The 23,566-nt window shown below is 43.2% G+C and overlaps 1 protein-coding gene across 1 annotated transcript in view; it reads left to right on the top strand.

Moving 5' to 3' along the window:
- The window catches only part of LOC127926439 (aryl hydrocarbon receptor nuclear translocator 2-like), a 143,567-nt gene that overhangs the window by 39,830 nt on the left and 80,171 nt on the right, over window positions 1–23,566 (top strand). The window contains 2 exon segments of the mRNA XM_052511846.1: window positions 16,778–16,880; window positions 22,552–22,617. Of these exon segments, the coding sequence (XP_052367806.1) occupies window positions 16,778–16,880; window positions 22,552–22,617 (169 nt within the window).

Below are 23,566 nucleotides of genomic sequence, written 5' to 3'. Positions count from 1 at the left end.
GGGAGTGTGTTCCACCATTGGGGAGCCAGAGCAGCGAACAGTTTTGACTGGGCTGAGCGGGAACTGTACTTCCTCAGTGGTAGGGAGGCGAGCAGGCCAGAGGTGGATGAACGCAGTGCCCTTGTTTGGGTGTAGGGCCTGATCAGAGCCTGGAGGTACTGAGGTGCCGTTCCCCTCACAGCTCCGTAGGCAAGCACCATGGTCTTGTAGCGGATGCGAGCTTCAACTGGAAGCCAGTGGAGAGAGCGGAGGAGCGGGGTGACGTGAGAGAATTTGGGAAGGTTGAACACCAGACGGGCTGCGGCGTTCTGGATGAGTTGTAGGGGTTTAATGGCACAGGCAGGGAGCCCAGCCAACAGCGAGTTGCAGTAATCCAGACGGGAGATGACAAGTGCCTGGATTAGGACCTGCGCCGCTTCCTGTGTGAGGCAGGGTCGTACTCTGCGGATGTTGTAGAGCATGAACCTACAGGAACGGGCCACCGCCTTGATGTTAGTTGAGAACGACAGGGTGTTGTCCAGGATCACGCCAAGGTTCTTAGCGCTCTGGGAGGAGGACACAATGGAGTTGTCAACCGTGATGGCGAGATCATGGAACGGGCAGTCCTTCCCGGGAGGAAGAGCAGCTCCGTCTTGCCGAGGTTCAGCTTGAGGTGGTGATCCGTCATCCACACTGATATGTCTGCCAGACATGCAGAGATGCGATTCGCCACCTGGTCATCAGAAGGGGGAAAGGAGAAGATTAATTGTGTGTCGTCTGCATAGCAATGATAGGAGAGACCATGTGAGGTTATGACAGAGCCAAGTGACTTGGTGTATAGCGAGAATAGGAGAGGGCCTAGAACAGAGCCCTGGGGACACCAGTGGTGAGAGCGCGTGGTGAGGAGACAGATTCTCGCCACGCCACCTGGTAGGAGCGACCTGTCAGGTAGGACGCAATCCAAGCGTGGGCCGCGCCGGAGATGCCCAACTCGGAGAGGGTGGAGAGGAGGATCTGATGGTTCACAGTATCGAAGGCAGCCGATAGGTCTAGAAGGATAAGAGCAGAGGAGAGAGAGTTAGCTTTAGCAGTGCGGAGCGCCTCTGTGATACAGAGAAGAGCAGTCTCAGTTGAATGACTAGTCTTGAAACCTGACTGATTTGGATCAAGAAGGTCATTCTGAGAGAGATAGCGGGAGAGCTGGCCAAGGACGGCACGTTCAAGAGTTTTGGAGAGAAAAGAAAGAAGGGATACTGGTCTGTAGTTGTTGACATCGGAGGGATCGAGTGTAGGTTTTTTCAGAAGGGGTGCAACTCTCGCTCTCTTGAAGACGGAAGGGACGTAGCCAGCGGTCAGGGATGAGTTGATGAGCGAGGTGAGGTAAGGGAGAAGGTTTCCGGAAATGGTCTGGAGAAGAGAGAGGGGATAGGGTCGAGCGGGCAGGTTGTTGGGCGGCCGGCCGTCACAAGACGCAAGATTTCATCTGGAGAGAGAGGGGAGAAAGAGGTCAGAGCACAGGGTAGGGCAGTGTGAGCAGAACCAGCGGTGTCGTTTGACTTAGCAAACGAGGATCGGATGTCGTCGACCTTCTTTTCAAAATGGTTGACGAAGTCATCTGCAGAGAGGGAGGAGGGGGAGGGGGAGGAGGATTCAGGAGGGAGGAGAAGGTGGCAAAGAGCTTCCTAGGGTTAGAGGCAGATGCTTGGAATTTAGAGTGGTAGAAAGTGGCTTTAGCAGCAGAGACAGAGGAGGAAAATGTAGAGAGGAGGGAGCGAAAGGATGCCAGGTCCGCAGGGAGGCGAGTTTTCCTCCATTTCCGCTCGGCTGCCCGGAGCCCTGTTCTGTGAGCTCGCAATGAGTCGTCGAGCCACGGAGCGGGAGGGGAGGACCGAGCCGGCCTGGAAGATAGGGGACATAGAGAGTCAAAGGATGCAGAAAGGGAGGAGAGGAGGGTTGAGGAGGCAGAATCAGGAGATAGGTTGGAGAAGGTTTGAGCAGAGGGAAGAGATGATAGGATGGAAGAGGAGAGAGTAGCGGGGGAGAGAGAGCGAAGGTTGGGACGGCGCGATACCATCCGAGTAGGGGCAGTGTGGGAAGTGTTGGATGAGAGCGAGAGGGAAAAGGATACAAGGTAGTGGTCGGAGACTTGGAGGGGAGTTGCAATGAGGTTAGTGGAAGAACAGCATCTAGTAAAGATGAGGTCGAGCGTATTGCCTGCCTTGTGAGTAGGGGGAAGGTGAGAGGGTGAGGTCAAAAGAGGAAAGGAGTGGAAAGAAGGAGGCAGAGAGGAATGAGTCAAAGGTAGACGTGGGGAGGTTAAAGTCGCCCAGAACTGTGAGAGGTGAGCCGTCCTCAGGAAAGGAGCTTATCAAGACATCAAGCTCATTGATGAACTCTCCGAGGGGACCTGGAGGGCGATAAATGATAAGGATGTTAAGCTTGAAAGGGCTGGTAACTGTGACAGCATGAAATTCAAAGGAGGCGATAGACAGATGGGTAAGGGGAGAAAGAGAGAATGACCACTTGGGAGAGATGAGGATCCCGGTGCCACCACCCCGCTGACCAGAAGCTCTCGGGGTGTGCGAGAACACGTGGGCGGACGAAGAGAGAGCAGTAGAAGTAGCAGTGTTATCTGTGGTGATCCATGTTTCCGTCAGTGCCAAGAAGTCGAGGGACTGGAGGGAGGCATAGGCTGAGATGAACTCTGCCTTGTTGGCCGCAGATCGGCAGTTCCAGAGGCTACCGGAGACCTGGAACTCCACGTGGGTCGTGCGCGCTGGGACCACCAGATTAGGGTGGCCGCGGCCACGCGGTGTGGAGCGTTTGTATGGTCTGTGCAGAGAGGAGATAACAGGGATAGACAGACACATAGTTGACAGGCTACAGAAGAGGCTACGCTAATGCAAGGAGATTGGAATGACAAGTGGACTACACGTCTCGAATGTTCAGAAAGTTAAGCTTACGTAGCAAGAATCTTATTGACTAAAATGATTAAAATGATACAGTACTGCTGAAGTAGGCTAGCTGGCAGTGGCTGCGTTGTTGACTTTGTAGGCTAGCTGGCAGTGGCTGCGTTGTTGACACTACACTAATCAAGTCGTTCCGTTGAGTGTAATAGACCAAGTGCATATTATGGCAAGAACAACTCAAATAAGCAAAGAGAAACAGTCCATCATTACTTGAAGACATGAAGGTCAGTCAATCTGTAAAATCCCAAGAACTTTCAAAGTTTCTTCAAGTGCAGTCGCAAAAACCATCAAGCACTATGATGAAACTGGTTCACATGAGGACCGCCACAGGAAAGGAAGGCCCAAAGTTACCTCTGCTGCAGAGGATAAGTTCATTAGAGTTAACTGCATCTTAGATTGCAGCTCAAATAAATGCTTCACAGAGTTCAAGTAACAGACACATCTCAACATCAACTGTTCAGAGGAGACTGCGTGAATCAGGCCTTCATGGTCGAATTGCTGCAAAGAAACCACTACTAAAGGACACCAATAATAAGAAGAGACTTGCTTGGTCCAAGAAACACGAGCAATGGACATTAGACCGCTGGAAATCGGTTCCAACCGCTGTGTCTTTGTGGAGCGCAGAGTAGGTAAATGGATGATCGCCTTATGTGTGGTTCCCACCGTGAAGCATGGAGGAGGAGGTGTGGGTTTGCTTTGCTGGTGACACTGTCAGTGATTTATTTAGAATTCAAGGCACACTTAACCTGCATGGCTACCACCGCATTCCGCAGCGATACTCCATCCCATCTGGTTTGCGCGTAGTGGGACTATCATTTTGTTTTTGAACGGGACAATGACCCAAAACACACCTGTAAGGGCTATTTTACCACAAAGGAGAGCGATGGAGTGCTCCATCAGATGACCTGGCTTCCACAATCACCTGACCTCAACCCAATTGAGATGGTTTGGGATGAGTTTGACCGCGGAGTGAAGGAAAAGCAGCTAAGAAGTGCTCAGCACGTGGGAACTCCTTCAATACTGTTTGAAAAGCATTCCAGGTGAAGCTGGTTGAGAGAATACCAAGAGTGTGCAAAGCTGTCATCAAGGCAAAGGGTGGCTACTTTGAAGAATCTCAAATATAAAATATATTTTTGGTTACTGCATGATTCTTTGTGTTATTTCATAGTTTTAATGTCTTCGCTATTATTCTACAAAGTAGAAAAAAGTAAAGAAAACCCCTTGAATGAATAGGTGTGTCCAAACTTTTGACTGGTACTGTGTGTGTGGCTTATAATAAATACAAAAATATATGGGGAATTGGAAACAATGCAGACAATTACATGTATGGATTACACAATTACTTATAGGTCAAATGTATTTCCGTCGACTGGTATTTCCATCAATGAATAGGTTAAGAACCATTATTTTGCTATGTCTTTTTTTATTCCTGATAATTGGCCGCGCCAGTTTTATTTATCTGCTTTTCATATTACCAACTAATGGAAACCCTGGGTGTGGTGTGTAGGTGTGTGCATATTTTGTGAATCTATGTCAAATACATGCATGTTTGTGTGTGAAACCAACCAAGTCAAGACAGCTGGCTCTACTCTTCCAGAACCATGATTAAATATTATGTGTATAACAAACTTCTAAACCCCCTTCTCTGTAAATGAGGATTGTACTGCCACTTTGCATGGGAAGTTACTGTTTAGCAGTTGGCAGCAACTAAACTCTATGTAGTTTGTGGGTCTTGTTCTAAACTCCCAGGGTCCATACTTACGACATTGCATGTCTCTTGATTTAAACCAGTGGTAACACAACCTAGGCACAGTTTGATTCCCCGTAGCAGTAGTTGTTCTCCATATTAGGATGTGATCAGGTATATCTTCAACAATTGTCTGTGCTCCTCATTCCTTGACATTAAAGCTGCAATATGTAACTTTTTGGGCGACCTGACCAAATTCACATAAAAATCTGAGTTATAGATCTCATTTAAAGTCTAAGAAGCAGTAGACCTGTTCTATGTGCGCTATTTCTATGCTTGCCATTCTAAAGTTTTGTTTTTGCATCTTTAGCTTTTGGTTTTGTACACCAGCTTTAAACAGCTGAAAATACAAAAAAAAATTGTTATAGAAAATATATTTCAGAGGTTTAGATTGTACAATGATTCTCTACACTATACTATAAATCAGGCAAACTTTTAGAATTTTAGCAACCAGGAACGAGGAGCGATTTCTACATAGTGTACCTTTACTGCATAAATCCTATCAGCTGCTAAATATGTTCCAAAAGGTCTAAGCCATAGGGCTAATCGATGTGGTAACTATGGTCCCTGGAACTATGAACTATGTTGTTATTTTGGTATTTGAGTACGGGTAGCTGTGGTTGTTAAAGGAGAGAGGAGGCTTGGTGCCAGCCAGGCACATTCATCTGTGCCTGGTTATCATTCCATCACTGTTGTGTATCCCCTGGCAATTCAGAGATGGAACAATAACACAGTTTTCACACCTGGGTTGTGTTGAAACGCAAACCGTAGTAAAATGTTTTGCAAAGGAAAAACAAATCTGTATTCAGTGTTTCCCCTAGGATTTGTTTCAACAGCAGTGGCAAAGTGTGGGTGTTTTTGCTGTTTTAAAGCAAATTTCGTGCAATTCCACACGTTTTGCCATGGCTTATGCCTTGTTCTTATGCTATCTGAGTGACTCAAACATTATAACAAAATCAGTAGAGGCACCGTGCCATGACATGGAGAATTTTAGATTCTCTCTGACTGTCGAGTTTTTATTTTGATGATTGTTAGTTCTCGAAGATAATATGATTTAAATATACTGTATATAGGTCCATTATCTTTCCGACTTACTTTATATCTGGTAATAGTTGTTTACACTGAAAATGTATTACCTTCCCGATTTTATTACATTTTTGGGTATTTTTAATTTTGTTTGTCATTTTCTCTCGACTGACCCTGGTTTTCAAAGTCCTGACTCTTTCACTGGTGAAAATGGACCAGTAGAAGCAGCAGTGACATGGCAGCTGTTGAGGACTTCAGTGGCCTGTCACTGCTTTATCTTATCTCCTCTGAGTGTCCCACTCCATAGACACACATGGTTTGACAGCACATACCGCACATTCCTTCTGCATGTGTGTACATAGGTGTTTGTGTGTGGCGCACCTAAACCTTAAACAACCCTTAGCCACTACACATAGAAACACATGGTTTTTGGACTGGACGGTAGTTGGCGCGCGCACACACACACACACACACACACACACACACACACACACACACACACACACACACACACACACACACACACACACACACACACACACACACACACACACACACACACAGTCTACAACTGTCTGCATGTCTTTGCTGCTCCACTTTCCTTGTATCTCTCTGGGATGCCGTCATTCCAGCTGATCGCCCTTCCTGTGTGGAGTGTATTGATCCCTTCATTTCCTCCCGCTTTCCCTGAAATCATCACTAAGTGGAGACCATCCCTGACCAATGGGGATCACACACACACACACACACACACACACACACACACACACACACACACACACACACACACACACACACACACACACACACACACACTATATAAACGGGAGCTCAACACAAATCAGCACACTAACACAGCTGATGGTGTCCAGACATGTGCAGCAGTGTTTTTCTTCTCCCTCTACCCTGCAGTGTTTCACATGGAATTAGTTCCAGGATAAACTTTACCTGTGGCGCTCAACTGACAGATGGAGAGAAGCAGAGGATAGCTTCACACATAAACACACACACACACACACACACACACATACACAGCAGCTAGCCCGCCAGCTCTCCTGCTAACAAGAGAACATCTTAGTCATCTCCTCCAGACACAGCCCTGGAATTCACTGATTAAACTGATTAAACTATCACCTTGTTAAGTCATTTACTGAAACCCAAGCCCTGTGTGTGTGATGACTTCTCTCCTGTCGCCTGTTCTCTGCTGTCCTGGAAGCCCAGCCAAGCCTAGTCAGTTAGAACATGAGGTCACACAAACACAGCAGAGGAAACTCACTCTCACACAAACAAACTTGTTTGCACTTGTTAGTGTCTTAGTGTGTGGGGGTGTGTTGATCTCTCAGGGGAAATAACATATGATGTAGCCAATGTGTTCCTGGTCTGGTGTTTTGTTTGGGAAACATACCTCTACTCTTCTGTCTCTATCCTCTACATTGTAAACCATAGTAATAATACTGGTAAATAACCTCATCTCCTGTCTCCATCCTCTTCATGGTAATAATACTAGTAAATAACCTCATCTCCTGTCTCCATCCTCTTCATGGTAATAATAGTGGTAAATAACCTCATCTCCTGTCTCCATCCTCTTCATGGTAATAATAGTGGTAAATAACCTCATCTCCTGTCTCCATCCTCTTCATGGTAATAATACTGGTAAATAACCTCATCTCCTGTCTCCATCCTCTTCATGGTAATAATACTAGTAAATAACCTCATCTCCTGTCTCCATCCTCTTCATGGTAATAATAGTGGTAAATAACCTCATCTCCTGTCTCCATCCTCTTCATGGTAATAATAGTGGTAAATAACCTCATCTCCTGTCTCCATCCTCTTCATGGTAATAATACTAGTAAATAACCTCATCTCCTGTCTCCATCCTCTTCATGGTAATAATAGTGGTAAATAACCTCATCTCCTGTCTCCATCCTCTTCATGGTAATAATAGTGGTAAATAACCTCATCTCCTGTCTCCATCCTCTTCATGGTAATAATACTAGTAAATAACCTCATCTCCTGTCTCCATCCTCTTCATGGTAATAATAGTGGTAAATAACCTCATCTCCTGTCTCCATCCTCTTCATGGTAATAATAGTGGTAAATAACCTCATCTCCTGTCTCCATCCTCTTCATGGTAATAATAGTGGTAAATAACCTCATCTCCTGTCTCCATCCTCTTCATGGTAATAATAGTGGTAAATAACCTCATCTCCTGTCTCCATCCTCTTCATGGTAATAATAGTGGTAAATAACCTCATCTCCTGTCTCCATCCTCTTCATGGTAATAATAGTGGTAAATAACCTCATCTCCTGTCTCCATCCTCTTCATGGTAATAATACTGGTAAATAACCTCATCTCCTGTCTCCATCCTCTTCATGGTAATAATACTAGTAAATAACCTCATCTCCTGTCTCCATCCTCTTCATGGTAATAATAGTGGTAAATAACCTCATCTCCTGTCTCCATCCTCTTCATGGTAATAATACTAGTAAATAACCTCATCTCCTGTCTCCATCCTCTTCATGGTAATAATACTGGTAAATAACCTCATCTCCTGTCTCCATCCTCTTCATGGTAATAATAGTGGTAAATAACCTCATCTCCTGTCTCCATCCTCTTCATGGTAATAATAGTGGTAAATAACCTCATCTCCTGTCTCCATCCTCTTCATGGTAATAATAGTGGTAAATAACCTCATCTCCTGTCTCCATCCTCTTCATGGTAATAATAGTGGTAAATAACCTCATCTCCTGTCTCCATCCTCTTCATGGTAATAATAGTGGTAAATAACCTCATCTCCTGTCTCCATCCTCTTCATGGTAATAATACTGGTAAATAACCTCATCTCCTGTCTCCATCCTCTTCATGGTAATAATACTGGTAAATAACCTCATCTCCTGTCTCCATCCTCTTCATGGTAATAATACTAGTAAATAACCTCATCTCCTGTCTCCATCCTCTTCATGGTAATAATAGTGGTAAATAACCTCATCTCCTGTCTCCATCCTCTTCATGGTAATAATACTGGTAAATTACCTCATCTCCTGTCTCCATCCTCTTCATGGTAATAATACTGGTAAATAACCTCATCTCCTGTCTCCATCCTCTTCATGGTAATAATAGTGGTAAATAACCTCATCTCCTGTCTCCATCCTCTTCATGGTAATAATAGTGGTAAATAACCTCATCTCCTGTCTCCATCCTCTTCATGGTAATAATACTAGTAAATAACCTCATCTCCTGTCTCCATCCTCTTCATGGTAATAATACTGGTAAATAACCTCATCTCCTGTCTCCATCCTCTTCATGGTAATAATAGTGGTAAATAACCTCATCTCCTGTCTCCATCCTCTTCATGGTAATAATACTGGTAAATAACCTCATCTCCTGTCTCCATCCTCTTCATGGTAATAATAGTGGTAAATAACCTCATCTCCTGTCTCCTTCCTCTTCATGGTAATAATAGTGGTAAATAACCTCATCTCCTGTCTCCATCCTCTTCATGGTAATAATAGTGGTAAATAACCTCATCTCCTGTCTCCATCCTCTTCATGGTAATAATACTAGTAAATAACCTCATCTCCTGTCTCCATCCTCTTCATGGTAATAATACTGGTAAATAACCTCATCTCCTGTCTCCATCCTCTTCATGGTAATAATACTGGTAAATAACCTCATCTCCTGTCTCCATCCTCTTCATGGTAATAATACTGGTAAATAACCTCATCTCCTGTCTCCATCCTCTTCATGGTAATAATAGTGGTAAATAACCTCATCTCCTGTCTCCATCCTCTTCATGGTAATAATAGTGGTAAATAACCTCATCTCCTGTCTCCATCCTCTTCATGGTAATAATAGTGGTAAATAACCTCATCTCCTGTCTCCATCCTCTTCATGGTAATAATACTGGTAAATAACCTCATCTCCTGTCTCCATCCTCTTCATGGTAATAGTAGTGGTAAATAACCTCATCTCCTGTCTCCATCCTCTTCATGGTAATAATACTGGTAAATAACCTCATCTCCTGTCTCCATCCTCTTCATGGTAATAATACTAGTAAATAACCTCATCTCCTGTCTCCATCCTCTTCATGGTAATAATAGTGGTAAATAACCTCATCTCCTGTCTCCATCCTCTTCATGGTAATAATAGTGGTAAATAACCTCATCTCCTGTCTCCATCCTCTTCATGGTAATAATACTGGTAAATAACCTCATCTCCTGTCTCCATCCTCTTCATGGTAATAATACTGGTAAATAACCTCATCTCCTGTCTCCATCCTCTTCATGGTAATAATACTAGTAAATAACCTCATCTCCTGTCTCCATCCTCTTCATGGTAATAATAGTGGTAAATAACCTCATCTCCTGTCTCCATCCTCTTCATGGTAATAATACTGGTAAATTACCTCATCTCCTGTCTCCATCCTCTTCATGGTAATAATACTGGTAAATAACCTCATCTCCTGTCTCCATCCTCTTCATGGTAATAATAGTGGTAAATAACCTCATCTCCTGTCTCCATCCTCTTCATGGTAATAATAGTGGTAAATAACCTCATCTCCTGTCTCCATCCTCTTCATGGTAATAATAGTGGTAAATAACCTTATCTCCTGTCTCCATCCTCTTCATGGTAATAATACTAGTAAATAACCTCATCTCCTGTCTCCATCCTCTTCATGGTAATAATACTGGTAAATAACCTCATCTCCTGTCTCCATCCTCTTCATGGTAATAATACTGGTAAATAACCTCATCTCCTGTCTCCATCCTCTTCATGGTAATAATACTGGTAAATAACCTCATCTCCTGTCTCCATCCTCTTCATGGTAATAATAGTGGTAAATAACCTCATCTCCTGTCTCCATCCTCTTCATGGTAATAATAGTGGTAAATAACCTCATCTCCTGTCTCCATCCTCTTCATGGTAATAATAGTGGTAAATAACCTCATCTCCTGTCTCCATCCTCTTCATGGTAATAATACTGGTAAATAACCTCATCTCCTGTCTCCATCCTCTTCATGGTAATAGTAGTGGTAAATAACCTCATCTCCTGTCTCCATCCTCTTCATGGTAATAATACTGGTAAATAACCTCATCTCCTGTCTCCATCCTCTTCATGGTAATAATACTAGTAAATAACCTCATCTCCTGTCTCCATCCTCTTCATGGTAATAATAGTGGTAAATAACCTCATCTCCTGTCTCCATCCTCTTCATGGTAATAATACTGGTAAATAACCTCATCTCCTGTCTCCATCCTCTTCATGGTAATAATACTGGTAAATAACCTCATCTCCTGTCTCCATCCTCTTCATGGTAATAATACTGGTAAATAACCTCATCTCCTGTCTCCATCCTCTTCATGGTAATAATACTAGTAAATAACCTCATCTCCTGTCTCCATCCTCTTCATGGTAATAATAGTGGTAAATAACCTCATCTCCTGTCTCCATCCTCTTCATGGTAATAATACTGGTAAATTACCTCATCTCCTGTCTCCATCCTCTTCATGGTAATAATACTGGTAAATAACCTCATCTCCTGTCTCCATCCTCTTCATGGTAATAATAGTGGTAAATAACCTCATCTCCTGTCTCCATCCTCTTCATGGTAATAATAGTGGTAAATAACCTCATCTCCTGTCTCCATCCTCTTCATGGTAATAATACTGGTAAATAACCTCATCTCCTGTCTCCATCCTCTTCATGGTAATAATACTGGTAAATAACCTCATCTCCTGTCTCCATCCTCTTCATGGTAATAATAGTGGTAAATAACCTCATCTCCTGTCTCCATCCTCTTCATGGTAATAATAGTGGTAAATAACCTCATCTCCTGTCTCCATCCTCTTCATGGTAATAATAGTGGTAAATAACCTCATCTCCTGTCTCCATCCTCTTCATGGTAATAATAGTGGTAAATAACCTCATCTCCTGTCTCCATCCTCTTCATGGTAATAATAGTGGTAAATAACCTCATCTCCTGTCTCCATCCTCTTCATGGTAATAATACTAGTAAATAACCTCATCTCCTGTCTCCATCCTCTTCATGGTAATAATACTGGTAAATAACCTCATCTCCTGTCTCCATCCTCTTCATGGTAATAATACTAGTAAATAACCTCATCTCCTGTCTCCATCCTCTTCATGGTAATAATAGTGGTAAATAACCTCATCTCCTGTCTCCATCCTCTTCATGGTAATAATAGTGGTAAATAACCTCATCTCCTGTCTCCATCCTCTTCATGGTAATAATACTGGTAAATAACCTCATCTCCTGTCTCCATCCTCTTCATGGTAATAATACTGGTAAATAACCTCATCTCCTGTCTCCATCCTCTTCATGGTAATAATACTAGTAAATAACCTCATCTCCTGTCTCCATCCTCTTCATGGTAATAATAGTGGTAAATAACCTCATCTCCTGTCTCCATCCTCTTCATGGTAATAATACTGGTAAATTACCTCATCTCCTGTCTCCATCCTCTTCATGGTAATAATACTGGTAAATAACCTCATCTCCTGTCTCCATCCTCTTCATGGTAATAATAGTGGTAAATAACCTCATCTCCTGTCTCCATCCTCTTCATGGTAATAATAGTGGTAAATAACCTCATCTCCTGTCTCCATCCTCTTCATGGTAATAATAGTGGTAAATAACCTTATCTCCTGTCTCCATCCTCTTCATGGTAATAATACTAGTAAATAACCTCATCTCCTGTCTCCATCCTCTTCATGGTAATAATACTGGTAAATAACCTCATCTCCTGTCTCCATCCTCTTCATGGTAATAATACTGGTAAATAACCTCATCTCCTGTCTCCATCCTCTTCATGGTAATAATACTGGTAAATAACCTCATCTCCTGTCTCCATCCTCTTCATGGTAATAATAGTGGTAAATAACCTCATCTCCTGTCTCCATCCTCTTCATGGTAATAATAGTGGTAAATAACCTCATCTCCTGTCTCCATCCTCTTCATGGTAATAATAGTGGTAAATAACCTCATCTCCTGTCTCCATCCTCTTCATGGTAATAATACTGGTAAATAACCTCATCTCCTGTCTCCATCCTCTTCATGGTAATAGTAGTGGTAAATAACCTCATCTCCTGTCTCCATCCTCTTCATGGTAATAATACTGGTAAATAACCTCATCTCCTGTCTCCATCCTCTTCATGGTAATAATACTAGTAAATAACCTCATCTCCTGTCTCCATCCTCTTCATGGTAATAATAGTGGTAAATAACCTCATCTCCTGTCTCCATCCTCTTCATGGTAATAATACTGGTAAATAACCTCATCTCCTGTCTCCATCCTCTTCATGGTAATAATACTGGTAAATAACCTCATCTCCTGTCTCCATCCTCTTCATGGTAATAATACTGGTAAATAACCTCATCTCCTGTCTCCATCCTCTTCATGGTAATAATACTAGTAAATAACCTCATCTCCTGTCTCCATCCTCTTCATGGTAATAATAGTGGTAAATAACCTCATCTCCTGTCTCCATCCTCTTCATGGTAATAATACTGGTAAATTACCTCATCTCCTGTCTCCATCCTCTTCATGGTAATAATACTGGTAAATAACCTCATCTCCTGTCTCCATCCTCTTCATGGTAATAATAGTGGTAAATAACCTCATCTCCTGTCTCCATCCTCTTCATGGTAATAATAGTGGTAAATAACCTCATCTCCTGTCTCCATCCTCTTCATGGTAATAATACTGGTAAATAACCTCATCTCCTGTCTCCATCCTCTTCATGGTAATAATACTGGTAAATAACCTCATCTCCTGTCTCCATCCTCTTCATGGTAATAATAGTGGTAAATAACCTCATCTCCTGTCTCCATCCTCTTCATGGTAATAATACTGGTAAATAACCTCATCTCCTGTCTCCATCCTCTTCATGGTAATAATAGTGGTAAATAACCTCATCTCCTGTCTCCATCCTCTTCATGGTAATAATAGTGGTAAATAACCTCATCTCCTGTCTCCATCCTCTTCATGGTAATAATAGTGGTAAATAACCTCATCTCCTGTCTCCATCCTCTTCATGGTAATAATACTAGTAAATAACCTCATCTCCTGTCTCCATCCTCTTCATGGTAATAATACTGGTAAATAACCTCATCTCCTGTCTCCATCCTCTTCATGGTAATAATACTGGTAAATAACCTCATCTCCTGTCTCCATCCTCTTCATGGTAATAATACTGGTAAATAACCTCATCTCCTGTCTCCATCCTCTTCATGGTAATAATAGTGGTAAATAACCTCATCTCCTGTCTCCATCCTCTTCATGGTAATAATAGTGGTAAATAACCTCATCTCCTGTCTCCATCCTCTTCATGGTAATAATAGTGGTAAATAACCTCATCTCCTGTCTCCATCCTCTTCATGGTAATAATACTGGTAAATAACCTCATCTCCTGTCTCCATCCTCTTCATGGTAATAGTAGTGGTAAATAACCTCATCTCCTGTCTCCATCCTCTTCATGGTAATAATACTGGTAAATAACCTCATCTCCTGTCTCCATCCTCTTCATGGTAATAATACTAGTAAATAACCTCATCTCCTGTCTCCATCCTCTTCATGGTAATAATAGTGGTAAATAACCTCATCTCCTGTCTCCATCCTCTTCATGGTAATAATAGTGGTAAATAACCTCATCTCCTGTCTCCATCCTCTTCATGGTAATAATACTGGTAAATAACCTCATCTCCTGTCTCCATCCTCTTCATGGTAATAATACTAGTAAATAACCTCATCTCCTGTCTCCATCCTCTTCATGGTAATAATAGTGGTAAATAACCTCATCTCCTGTCTCCATCCTCTTCATGGTAATAATACTGGTAAATTACCTCATCTCCTGTCTCCATCCTCTTCATGGTAATAATACTGGTAAATAACCTCATCTCCTGTCTCCATCCTCTTCATGGTAATAATACTGGTAAATAACCTCATCTCCTGTCTCCATCCTCTTCATGGTAATAATACTAGTAAATAACCTCATCTCCTGTCTCCATCCTCTTCATGGTAATAATACTGGTAAATTACCTCATCTCCTGTCTCCATCCTCTTCATGGTAATAATACTGGTAAATAACCTCATCTCCTGTCTCCATCCTCTTCATGGTAATAATACTGGTAAATAACCTCATCTCCTGTCTCCATCCTCTTCATGGTAATAATACTGGTAAATAACCTCATCTCCTGTCTCTATCCTCTTCATGGTAATAATACTAGTAAATAACCTCATCTCCTGTCTCCATCCTCTTCATGGTAATAATACTGGTAAATAACCTCATCTCCTGTCTCTATCCTCTTCATGGTAATAATACTAGTAAATAACCTCATCTCCTGTCTCCATCCTCTTCATGGTAAACCATGGTAATAATTAAGCAATAAGGTCTGAGGTGTGGCATATGGGTGATATACCACTGCTATGGGCTGTTTTTATGCACAATGCAGCGCAGAGTGCCTGGACACAGCCCTTAGCCTTGGTATAATGGTCACATATAAAGTAGTTACCAACATAAATTGAGCAGTAAATATACATGTTTTATCATACCCGTTGTATACGGTATGATCTACCACAGCTGTCAGCCAATAAGAATTCAGGACTCAAACCACCCAGTTTATAATGGTAAATAACCTGTGCATGTGGGTTTTAGAGAAGTGTTTCAGAGCAGTGTTGTTGTTGTTTTTTTACTCGAACCAATGGAGCTTGAAAACCTGTCAACAATCCATGAGAAAGACCCTAGGAGATATGTGGTAAAGCCTTTCAACATGTTCGAAACCAGAGCCTTCTAATTGGACTCCTGACCTAATTGGCCAATGATAATAGTCATATGTCATCCCAGGGCACCCAGAGCCCCAGGGAGATAATGTCTTTATCTAAACATAGTGGTCAGTCCATAGAGGTAGGAAGAGGCCTCATCTCCTACTTTAAAATGGTGGACACCTTCAATGGCAATGTCCGTGCTAAGATGGGTTGTATTCGTCCAGAGCTCTCGTTCGACCTTCATGGGTCAGTCTCCGGAAGAGAGGGAGCTGATACGGAAGAGATACAAGACTGTAGCCAAAACTACAATCCAGCCTTTAGCTGGGGTCAAACACTGACCGCCTCCCTCCCTTGAGGAGCCACTGCAATAATAGAACAGTATAGATAACCACATCAATGCTTTGGGAGTTTGGAGAGTTAACATTGTCTAATGCTGCATTCATTACACTAATGTTATTGGCAGGTTGTCCATATGTCCAGCTTCAACATTAAACGCCCCCCACCTGTCATCAACATTCCTTGTCAAATGCCCCCCCCCGGCCTTGAATTGGCCTGTTGTTTAGTCTATAGCTGGAATGTGAATTGTGGAGAGTACAACGTGTTGTGTGGCTTGAATCATCTCCTTGTCCTGCTGAATAACCTCTGGTTGGCGCTAGCTAACTCCATAACTGTTAGTATGATCTAAGCCCCCAGTCATCTAACAAACAAATTAGTTGCAACCCAGCTCAGACTGACTGTGTGGAGGAGGAATCCCTCTGGAATAAAAACACTGGGGTCAGCTGGAACGGATCGCTGCAGGACACACACACACACACACACACACACACACACACACACACAAAGCTTATTTGTCTGGAATTACTGTAGACATGTTTCTCCGACAGACTAGTAATGATGCAGCTAATAGTCTAAATGGGGTGGAGAGGAAGACAGACAGGGAGAGAAAAGGAAGAGACATTCTCTCCATTTATTACATTAGACTAAGCATCAGGAATTACATTGTTTTTCCTCTCCAAACAATTAATGAGAAACGAGGGAGGGATGCACCGACGAACAAAAATGTTCCTGACAGAAACGGTGGCGCAGCTCCCGGACCTCAGCATGACGCAAGGCTGTGTGTGTGTGTGTGTGTGTGTGTGTGTGTGTGTGTGTGTGTGTGTGTGTGTGTGTGTGTGTGTGTGTGTGTGTGTGTGTGTGTGTGTGTGTGTGTGTGTGTGTGTGTGTGTGTGTGTGTGAGCGTCTCTCATCTCATGTTCTCTGTCTCCTCAGGGCGTATCCTGGACCTGAAGACGGGAACAGTGAAGAAAGAGGGGCAACAGTCATCTATGAGGATGTGCATGGGCTCCAGACGATCCTTCATCTGCAGAATGAGGTGTGTCTCTGTCTGTGTGTCATTCCTCCATGAGCACATGGATGGTCTTTGCCTGTTTTAGGTGTGTGTGAGCGCAAGTGTGCACAATATATCAACTGGATCCATCTCTCCATCTGTGGGGGATTTAAAGTGTTAAGTGATAAACACCTGTGTTGTAGACTCACTCCCAATAGGACTCATCCATCCTTTAACTCTTGGAACTACCCATCCCGGATCCGGGAGAATTGTCATCAACTACACTAATTAGCATAGCGCAACGGCCAAATAATCTTACTAGAAAATATTCATATTCATGAAATCACAAGTGAAATATAGCGAAACACAGTTTAGCCTTTTGTTAATCACCTGGCCACTTACGCAATGTGGTCCTTTACGCTCATTCTTCAACATAAAGGCGTGAAACTACGTCTAAAGGCTGTAGACACCTTAGGGAATACGTAGAAAAAGGAATCTGGTTGATATCCCTTTCAATGGCCAATAGGGATGCATAGGAACACGACGGTTTCAAAACATGAGTCACTTCCTGATTGGATTTTTCTTAGGCTTTCGCCTGCAATATCAGTTCTGTTATACTCACAGACAATATTTTTACAGTTCTGGAAACTTTAGAGTGTTTTCTATCCTAATCTGTCAATTATATGAATATTCTAGCATCTGGTCCTGAGAAATAGGCTGTTTACTTTGGGAACGTTATTTTTCCAAAAATAAAAAGTGTCCCCCTTAGCTTCAAGAGGTTCAAACTTAGTCATCTCTGATATGTAGATACCTTCGTCTCCCTACATCAGCAATCATCCAGTCTTTGGTTCACACCTGCCTGGGAGATGTGTTCTGTATCCCAAATGGCATCATATTCCCTATATAGTGCAGTACTTCTGATTAGGACCCATAGAGTGCACTACATAGGGAATAGGGTGTCATTTGGGACGTAGACTGTGATGTGCGTGTAGCCATAATCGATTTCATGCTTTCCCCCCGTGGCCATCGAGCCATATGCTTTCCCCCCGCGGCCGTATGCTTTCCCCCCGCGGCCATCGAGCCGTATGCTTTCCCCCCGCGGCCATCGAGCCGTATGCTTTCCTCTCGCGGCCATCGAGCCGTATGCTTTCCCCCCGCGGCCATCGAGCCGTATGCTTTCCCCGCGGCCATCGAGCCGTATGCTTTCCCCCCGCGGCCATCGAGCCGTATGCTTTCCCCGCGGCCATCGAGCCGTATGCTTTCCCCCCGCGGCCATCGAGCCGTATGCTTTCCTCCGCGGCCATTGAGCCGTATGCTTTCCCCGCGGCCATTGAGCCGTATGCTTTCCTCCCGCGGCCATTGAGCCGTATGCTTTCTATCCCCAAGATGATGTGAAGAAGCACCATTGGTTAAAGTGATGGATGCTTCCATAGCTCACACGTCATTATGTATGACCTATCCTGCTGCAGACATTTCAATAATCAGGAATCCATAATGTCGGGAATCCAGTTTAGAATCCCCCCTGGGTGGGTGTGTTTGTGGCATGCACCACCGCCCCCTCCCACTGGCTTCAACCCTGAGCATTACTTTTGTTTATTTCATTCTCAGGATGTTTAGAAATCTAGAAACCGGTTCCCCTAATGCCCACAGATTGACCGCCAAAATGTTTTTGAACTTAAACGTTTGACTCGAGCGGGTTTTAAAAAACCCAGACCACTGACACGTGTCTCCCCGATATTTCCGATGCGGCCTGGCGTGCCTAAAGCCTCGTTAGCACAGGAATGGAGATGTTTGTGTTTGTTGTCTGCTTCACTCACATTACACAGATGCTAATCACGCTTTGTTAGGACGACTGGAATGTGTGTGTCTTTGTTCCTTTTGCTATTTAGGCGCTTGGCAAATTGAAAACAGCATGCAGGGATGACTGTCTGCACTCTGCGGTGACCACAGCTGAGAATACACAACACACACACACAGAGCCCCGAACAGCATGCCATGCAACCAAGTGGAAAGGAATTGTTCATTTTTCAACATCATTTCAGGGAAGCTAATATTAGCTAACTCCAGAAGAGCAGAAGATGCTGTCCTCTTGAACCTTTAGTTGATCAGTGGAAAACCCAGGTTGTCCCTCCTCTCTGCTCTCAATAATACCTGACTCACCCGCTGAAAGAAACTCATGTCAAATGGCTTCCATCTTGGTTTCCATACTGTGAGACTGTGTAGACTTGGTTACAGCAGTTAAAGCTGACATCACCATAAATCCCTTCTGCTTCTTTTAAACTTCCTTAATCCAGGTTCTCAAGTCTCTGTGAGATACAGTCTGTTCTATAAGAGAGACCTGGTCCCTCTACATTTCTATGCAGTCATCTAATCAGTACACGTGTCATTTAGCAGACACAAAAACACAAACACACACACAAAAGCAGGTTCAGATTTCAAATGTATTGTTCTCATTGATGAGAATCCTATCCACAGCAACATGGCAACACACCAAACAAGATTTTTCCAATAACACTCACCTTTTCTGTGTTCCAAATGGCACCTTATTCCCTATATAGTTCATAGGGGTCTGGTCTAAAGTAGTGCGCTATATAGGGAATAGGGTGCAATTTGTCCTGCATTCGTAGTCTCACGCAGCGAACATAACAGTACATTATATAATGTCAGGCACTGGTTATTTGTTCTGTGTGTGTGTGTGTGTGTGTGTGTGTGTGTGTGTGTGTGTGTGTGTGTGTGTGTGTGTGTGTGTGTGTGTGTGTGTGTGTGTGTGTGTGTGTGTGTGTGTGTGTGTGTGTGTGTGTGTGTGTGTGTGTGTTCTGGTTTATGGTCCTTACACCTCATCAGTGCTGTGGGTTGACATGTCCCCAGTTCAGCAGCTCTTGTGTTCTAGCTCTCTGGTCTGAACATCTCTCTGTTTTCAGTGGCGCTGATTAACATTTTATTTGCCCCTCCCAAGTATTTTATTTGCCCCTCCCAAGTATTTTATTTGCCCCTCCCAAGTATTTTATTTGCCCCTCCCAAGTATTCATAGCAAAAAAAATGACATGACTGTTAAACACCAGCAAATCAGCTCCAAGTGATGTACATTTTGGAAATCTGTTCCAAAGTATTCCCACGCATACCAGAGAGATGTGATCCTATACACCAAAGTATTCCCATGCATACCAGAGAGATGTGATCCTATACACCAAAGTATTCCCACGCATACCAGAGAGATGTGATCCTATACACCAAAGTATTCCCACGCATACCAGAGAGAGATGTGATCCTATACACCAAAGTATTCCCACGCATACCAGAGAGATGTGATCCTATACACCAAAGTATTCCCACGCATACCAGAGAGATGTGATCCTATACACCAAAGTATTCCCACGCATACCAGAGAGAGATGTGATCCTATACACCAAAGTATTCCCACGCATACCAGAGAGATGTGATCCTATACACCAAAGTATTCCCACGCATACCAGAGAGAGATGTGATCCTATACACCAAAGTATTCCCACGCATACCAGAGAGATGTGATCCTATACACCAAAGTATTCCCACGCATACCAGAGAGATGTGATCCTATACACCAAAGTATTCCCACGCATACCAGAGAGATGTGATCCTATACACCAAAGTATTCCCACGCATACCAGAGAGATGTGATCCTATACACCAAAGTATTCCCACGCATACCAGAGAGATGTGATCCTATACACCAAAGTATTCCCACGCATACCAGAGAGAGATGTGATCCTATACACCAAAGTATTCCCACGCATACCAGAGAGAGATGTGATCCTATACACCAAAGTATTCCCACGCATACCAGAGAGATGTGATCCTATACACCAAAGTATTCCCACGCATACCAGAGAGATGTGATCCTATACACCAAAGTATTCCCACGCATACCAGAGAGAGATGTGATCCTATACACCAAAGTATTCCCACGCATACCAGAGAGATGTGATCCTATACACCAACGTATTCCCACGCATACCAGAGAGAGATGTGATCCTATACACCAACGTATTCCCACGCATACCAGAGAGAGATGTGATCCTATACACCAACGTATTCCCACGCATACCAGAGAGAGATGTGATCCTATACACCAAAGTATTCCCACGCATACCAGAGAGATGTGATCCTATACACCAAAGTATTCCCACGCATACCAGAGAGATGTGATCCTATACACCAAAGTATTCCCACGCATACCAGAGAGAGATGTGATCCTATACACCAAAGTATTCCCACGCATACCAGAGAGATGTGATCCTATACACCAACGTATTCCCACGCATACCAGAGAGAGATGTGATCCTATACACCAACGTATTCCCACGCATACCAGAGAGAGATGTGATCCTATACACCAACGTATTCCCACGCATACCAGAGAGATGTGATCCTATACACCAAAGTATTCCCACGCATACCAGAGAGATGTGATCCTATACACCAAAGTATTCCCACGCATACCAGAGAGATGTGATCCTATACACCAAAGTATTCCCACGCATACCAGAGAGATGTGATCCTATACACCAAAGTATCTAGTTGATGATCTCTGATGTATATTACACTGTGTTTCTCACAGATGGTCCCGTGTCTGAATCTAGTTGATGATCTCTGATGTATATTACACTGTGTTTCTCACAGATGGTCCCGTGTCTGAATCTAGTTGATGATCTCTGATGTATATTACACTGTGTTTCTCACAGATGGTCCCGTGTCTGAATCTAGTTGATGATCTCTGATGTATAGTACACTGTGTTTCTCACAGATGGTCCCGTGTCTGAATCTAGTTGATGATCTCTGATGTATATTACACTGTGTTTCTCACAGATGGTCCCGTGTCTGAATCTAGTTGATGATCTCTGATGTATATTACACTGTGTTTCTCACAGATGGTCCCGTGTCTGAATCTAGTTGATGATCTCTGATGTATATTACACTGTGTGTTTCTCACAGATGGTCCCGTGTCTGAATCTAGTTGATGATCTCTGATGTATATTACACTGTGTTTCTCACAGATGGTCCCGTGTCTGAATCTAGTTGATGATCTCTGATGTATATTACACTGTGTTTGTCACAGATGGTCCCGTGTCTGAATCTAGTTGATGATCTCTGATGTATATTACACTGTGTTTCTCACAGATGGTCCCGTGTCTGAATCTAGTTGATGATCTCTGATGTATATTACACTGTGTTTCTCACAGATGGTCCCGTGTCTGAATCTAGTTTATGATCTCTGATGTATATTACACTGTGTTTCTCACAGATGGTCCCGTGTCTGAATCTAGTTGATGATCTCTGATGTATATTACACTGTGTTTCTCACAGATGGTCCCGTGTCTGAGTCTAGTTGATGATCTCTGATGTATATTACACTGTGTTTCTCACAGATGGTCCCGTGTCTGAATCTAGTTGATGATCTCTGATGTATATTACACTGTGTTTCTCACAGATGGTCCCGTGTCTGAATCTAGTTGATGATCTCTGATGTATATTACACTGTGTTTCTCACAGATGGTCCCGTGTCTGAATCTAGTTGATGATCTCTGATGTATAGTACACTGTGTTTCTCACAGATGGTCCCGTGTCTGAATCTAGTTGATGATCTCTGATGTATATTACACTGTGTTTCTCACAGATGGTCCCGTGTCTGAATCTAGTTGATGATCTCTGATGTATAGTACACTGTGTTTCTCTTCAGATGTGGCAGCACCCCACTGGACCACATCTCTCTCAACCGACTGTCCAACATGAGGAAGAGATACAGGTGAGACACTTTACTATTCCTACCTTTCTTCTTTACTAGATGTTCTTCTCCCCTGTCTCAATATGGCCTTAGAAATAAACAAGTTACCAGTGATTTAACTCTTCAGAGATGACATCATTAGAATGTTTTTATTTAGAGGGCCATAATGCAACGGCTCCCATTTTACTTATGGAACTACATTGTCCAGCAGCCAATGAAAACTATGGCCTGCGCTCACATGACTGTGTTTTGTTGATTGTGCCTAAGGTCCGTACAGAGCTAGGGAAAAAGATTTCCAGTTCTCTGCACCTTTCTCTTGGAACAAGCTTCAGGGCCTGAAATGACAGGAGCGTGTCCCTTTTTAAATGAGTCTAAAGCTAGGTTGAACACTATGATGGAAAATTAAGTTGCACCACACTTTCCCAAACCATCTTGCTGTAGTGTTTTATGTTGTAAATGTGTCTGCAACTTTGTGTGCTGCTATTTTGGCCAGGTCTTGAACAAATCTAAATGAGACTAACCTCGTCAAATTAACATCAAACATTTTTCTAAAGCCCTTTTTATTTGAGCAGTTGTCACAGTGCTTTACAGATACCCAGCCTGAAACCCCACAGAGCAAGCAGTGTAGATGTACAGTGGCTAGGAACATCTCCCTGGAAAGGCAGGAACCTAGGAAGAAACCTAGTGAGGAACCAGGCTAGCAGATAAATCTTCTCCCTCTTCTTCTCCTCCTCTCTCTACCTCTTCTCTCCTCCTCCCATCTCTCTTCATCTTGTTTGTTTGTGTGTACGTTTTTGTTTGCATGTACAACTTTATGTGTGTAGGGTTTTTTCTGCCATTGAAGTCCTTGGGTGGCCGCATAAGAATTGTTATGGTCCAAACATTGTATATAAAAAAAGTGTACAAAACATTAGAAACACCTTCCTAATATCGAGTTATACCCCCTTTTGCCCCCAGAACAGCCTCAATT

Source organism: Oncorhynchus keta, unplaced genomic scaffold (assembly GCF_023373465.1).
Source record: "Oncorhynchus keta strain PuntledgeMale-10-30-2019 unplaced genomic scaffold, Oket_V2 Un_contig_7594_pilon_pilon, whole genome shotgun sequence".
NCBI lineage: Eukaryota > Metazoa > Chordata > Actinopteri > Salmoniformes > Salmonidae > Oncorhynchus > Oncorhynchus keta.
The sequence above is the reverse complement of the archived record's forward strand: the minus strand, read 5'-3'. Positions and strand labels throughout refer to the sequence as shown.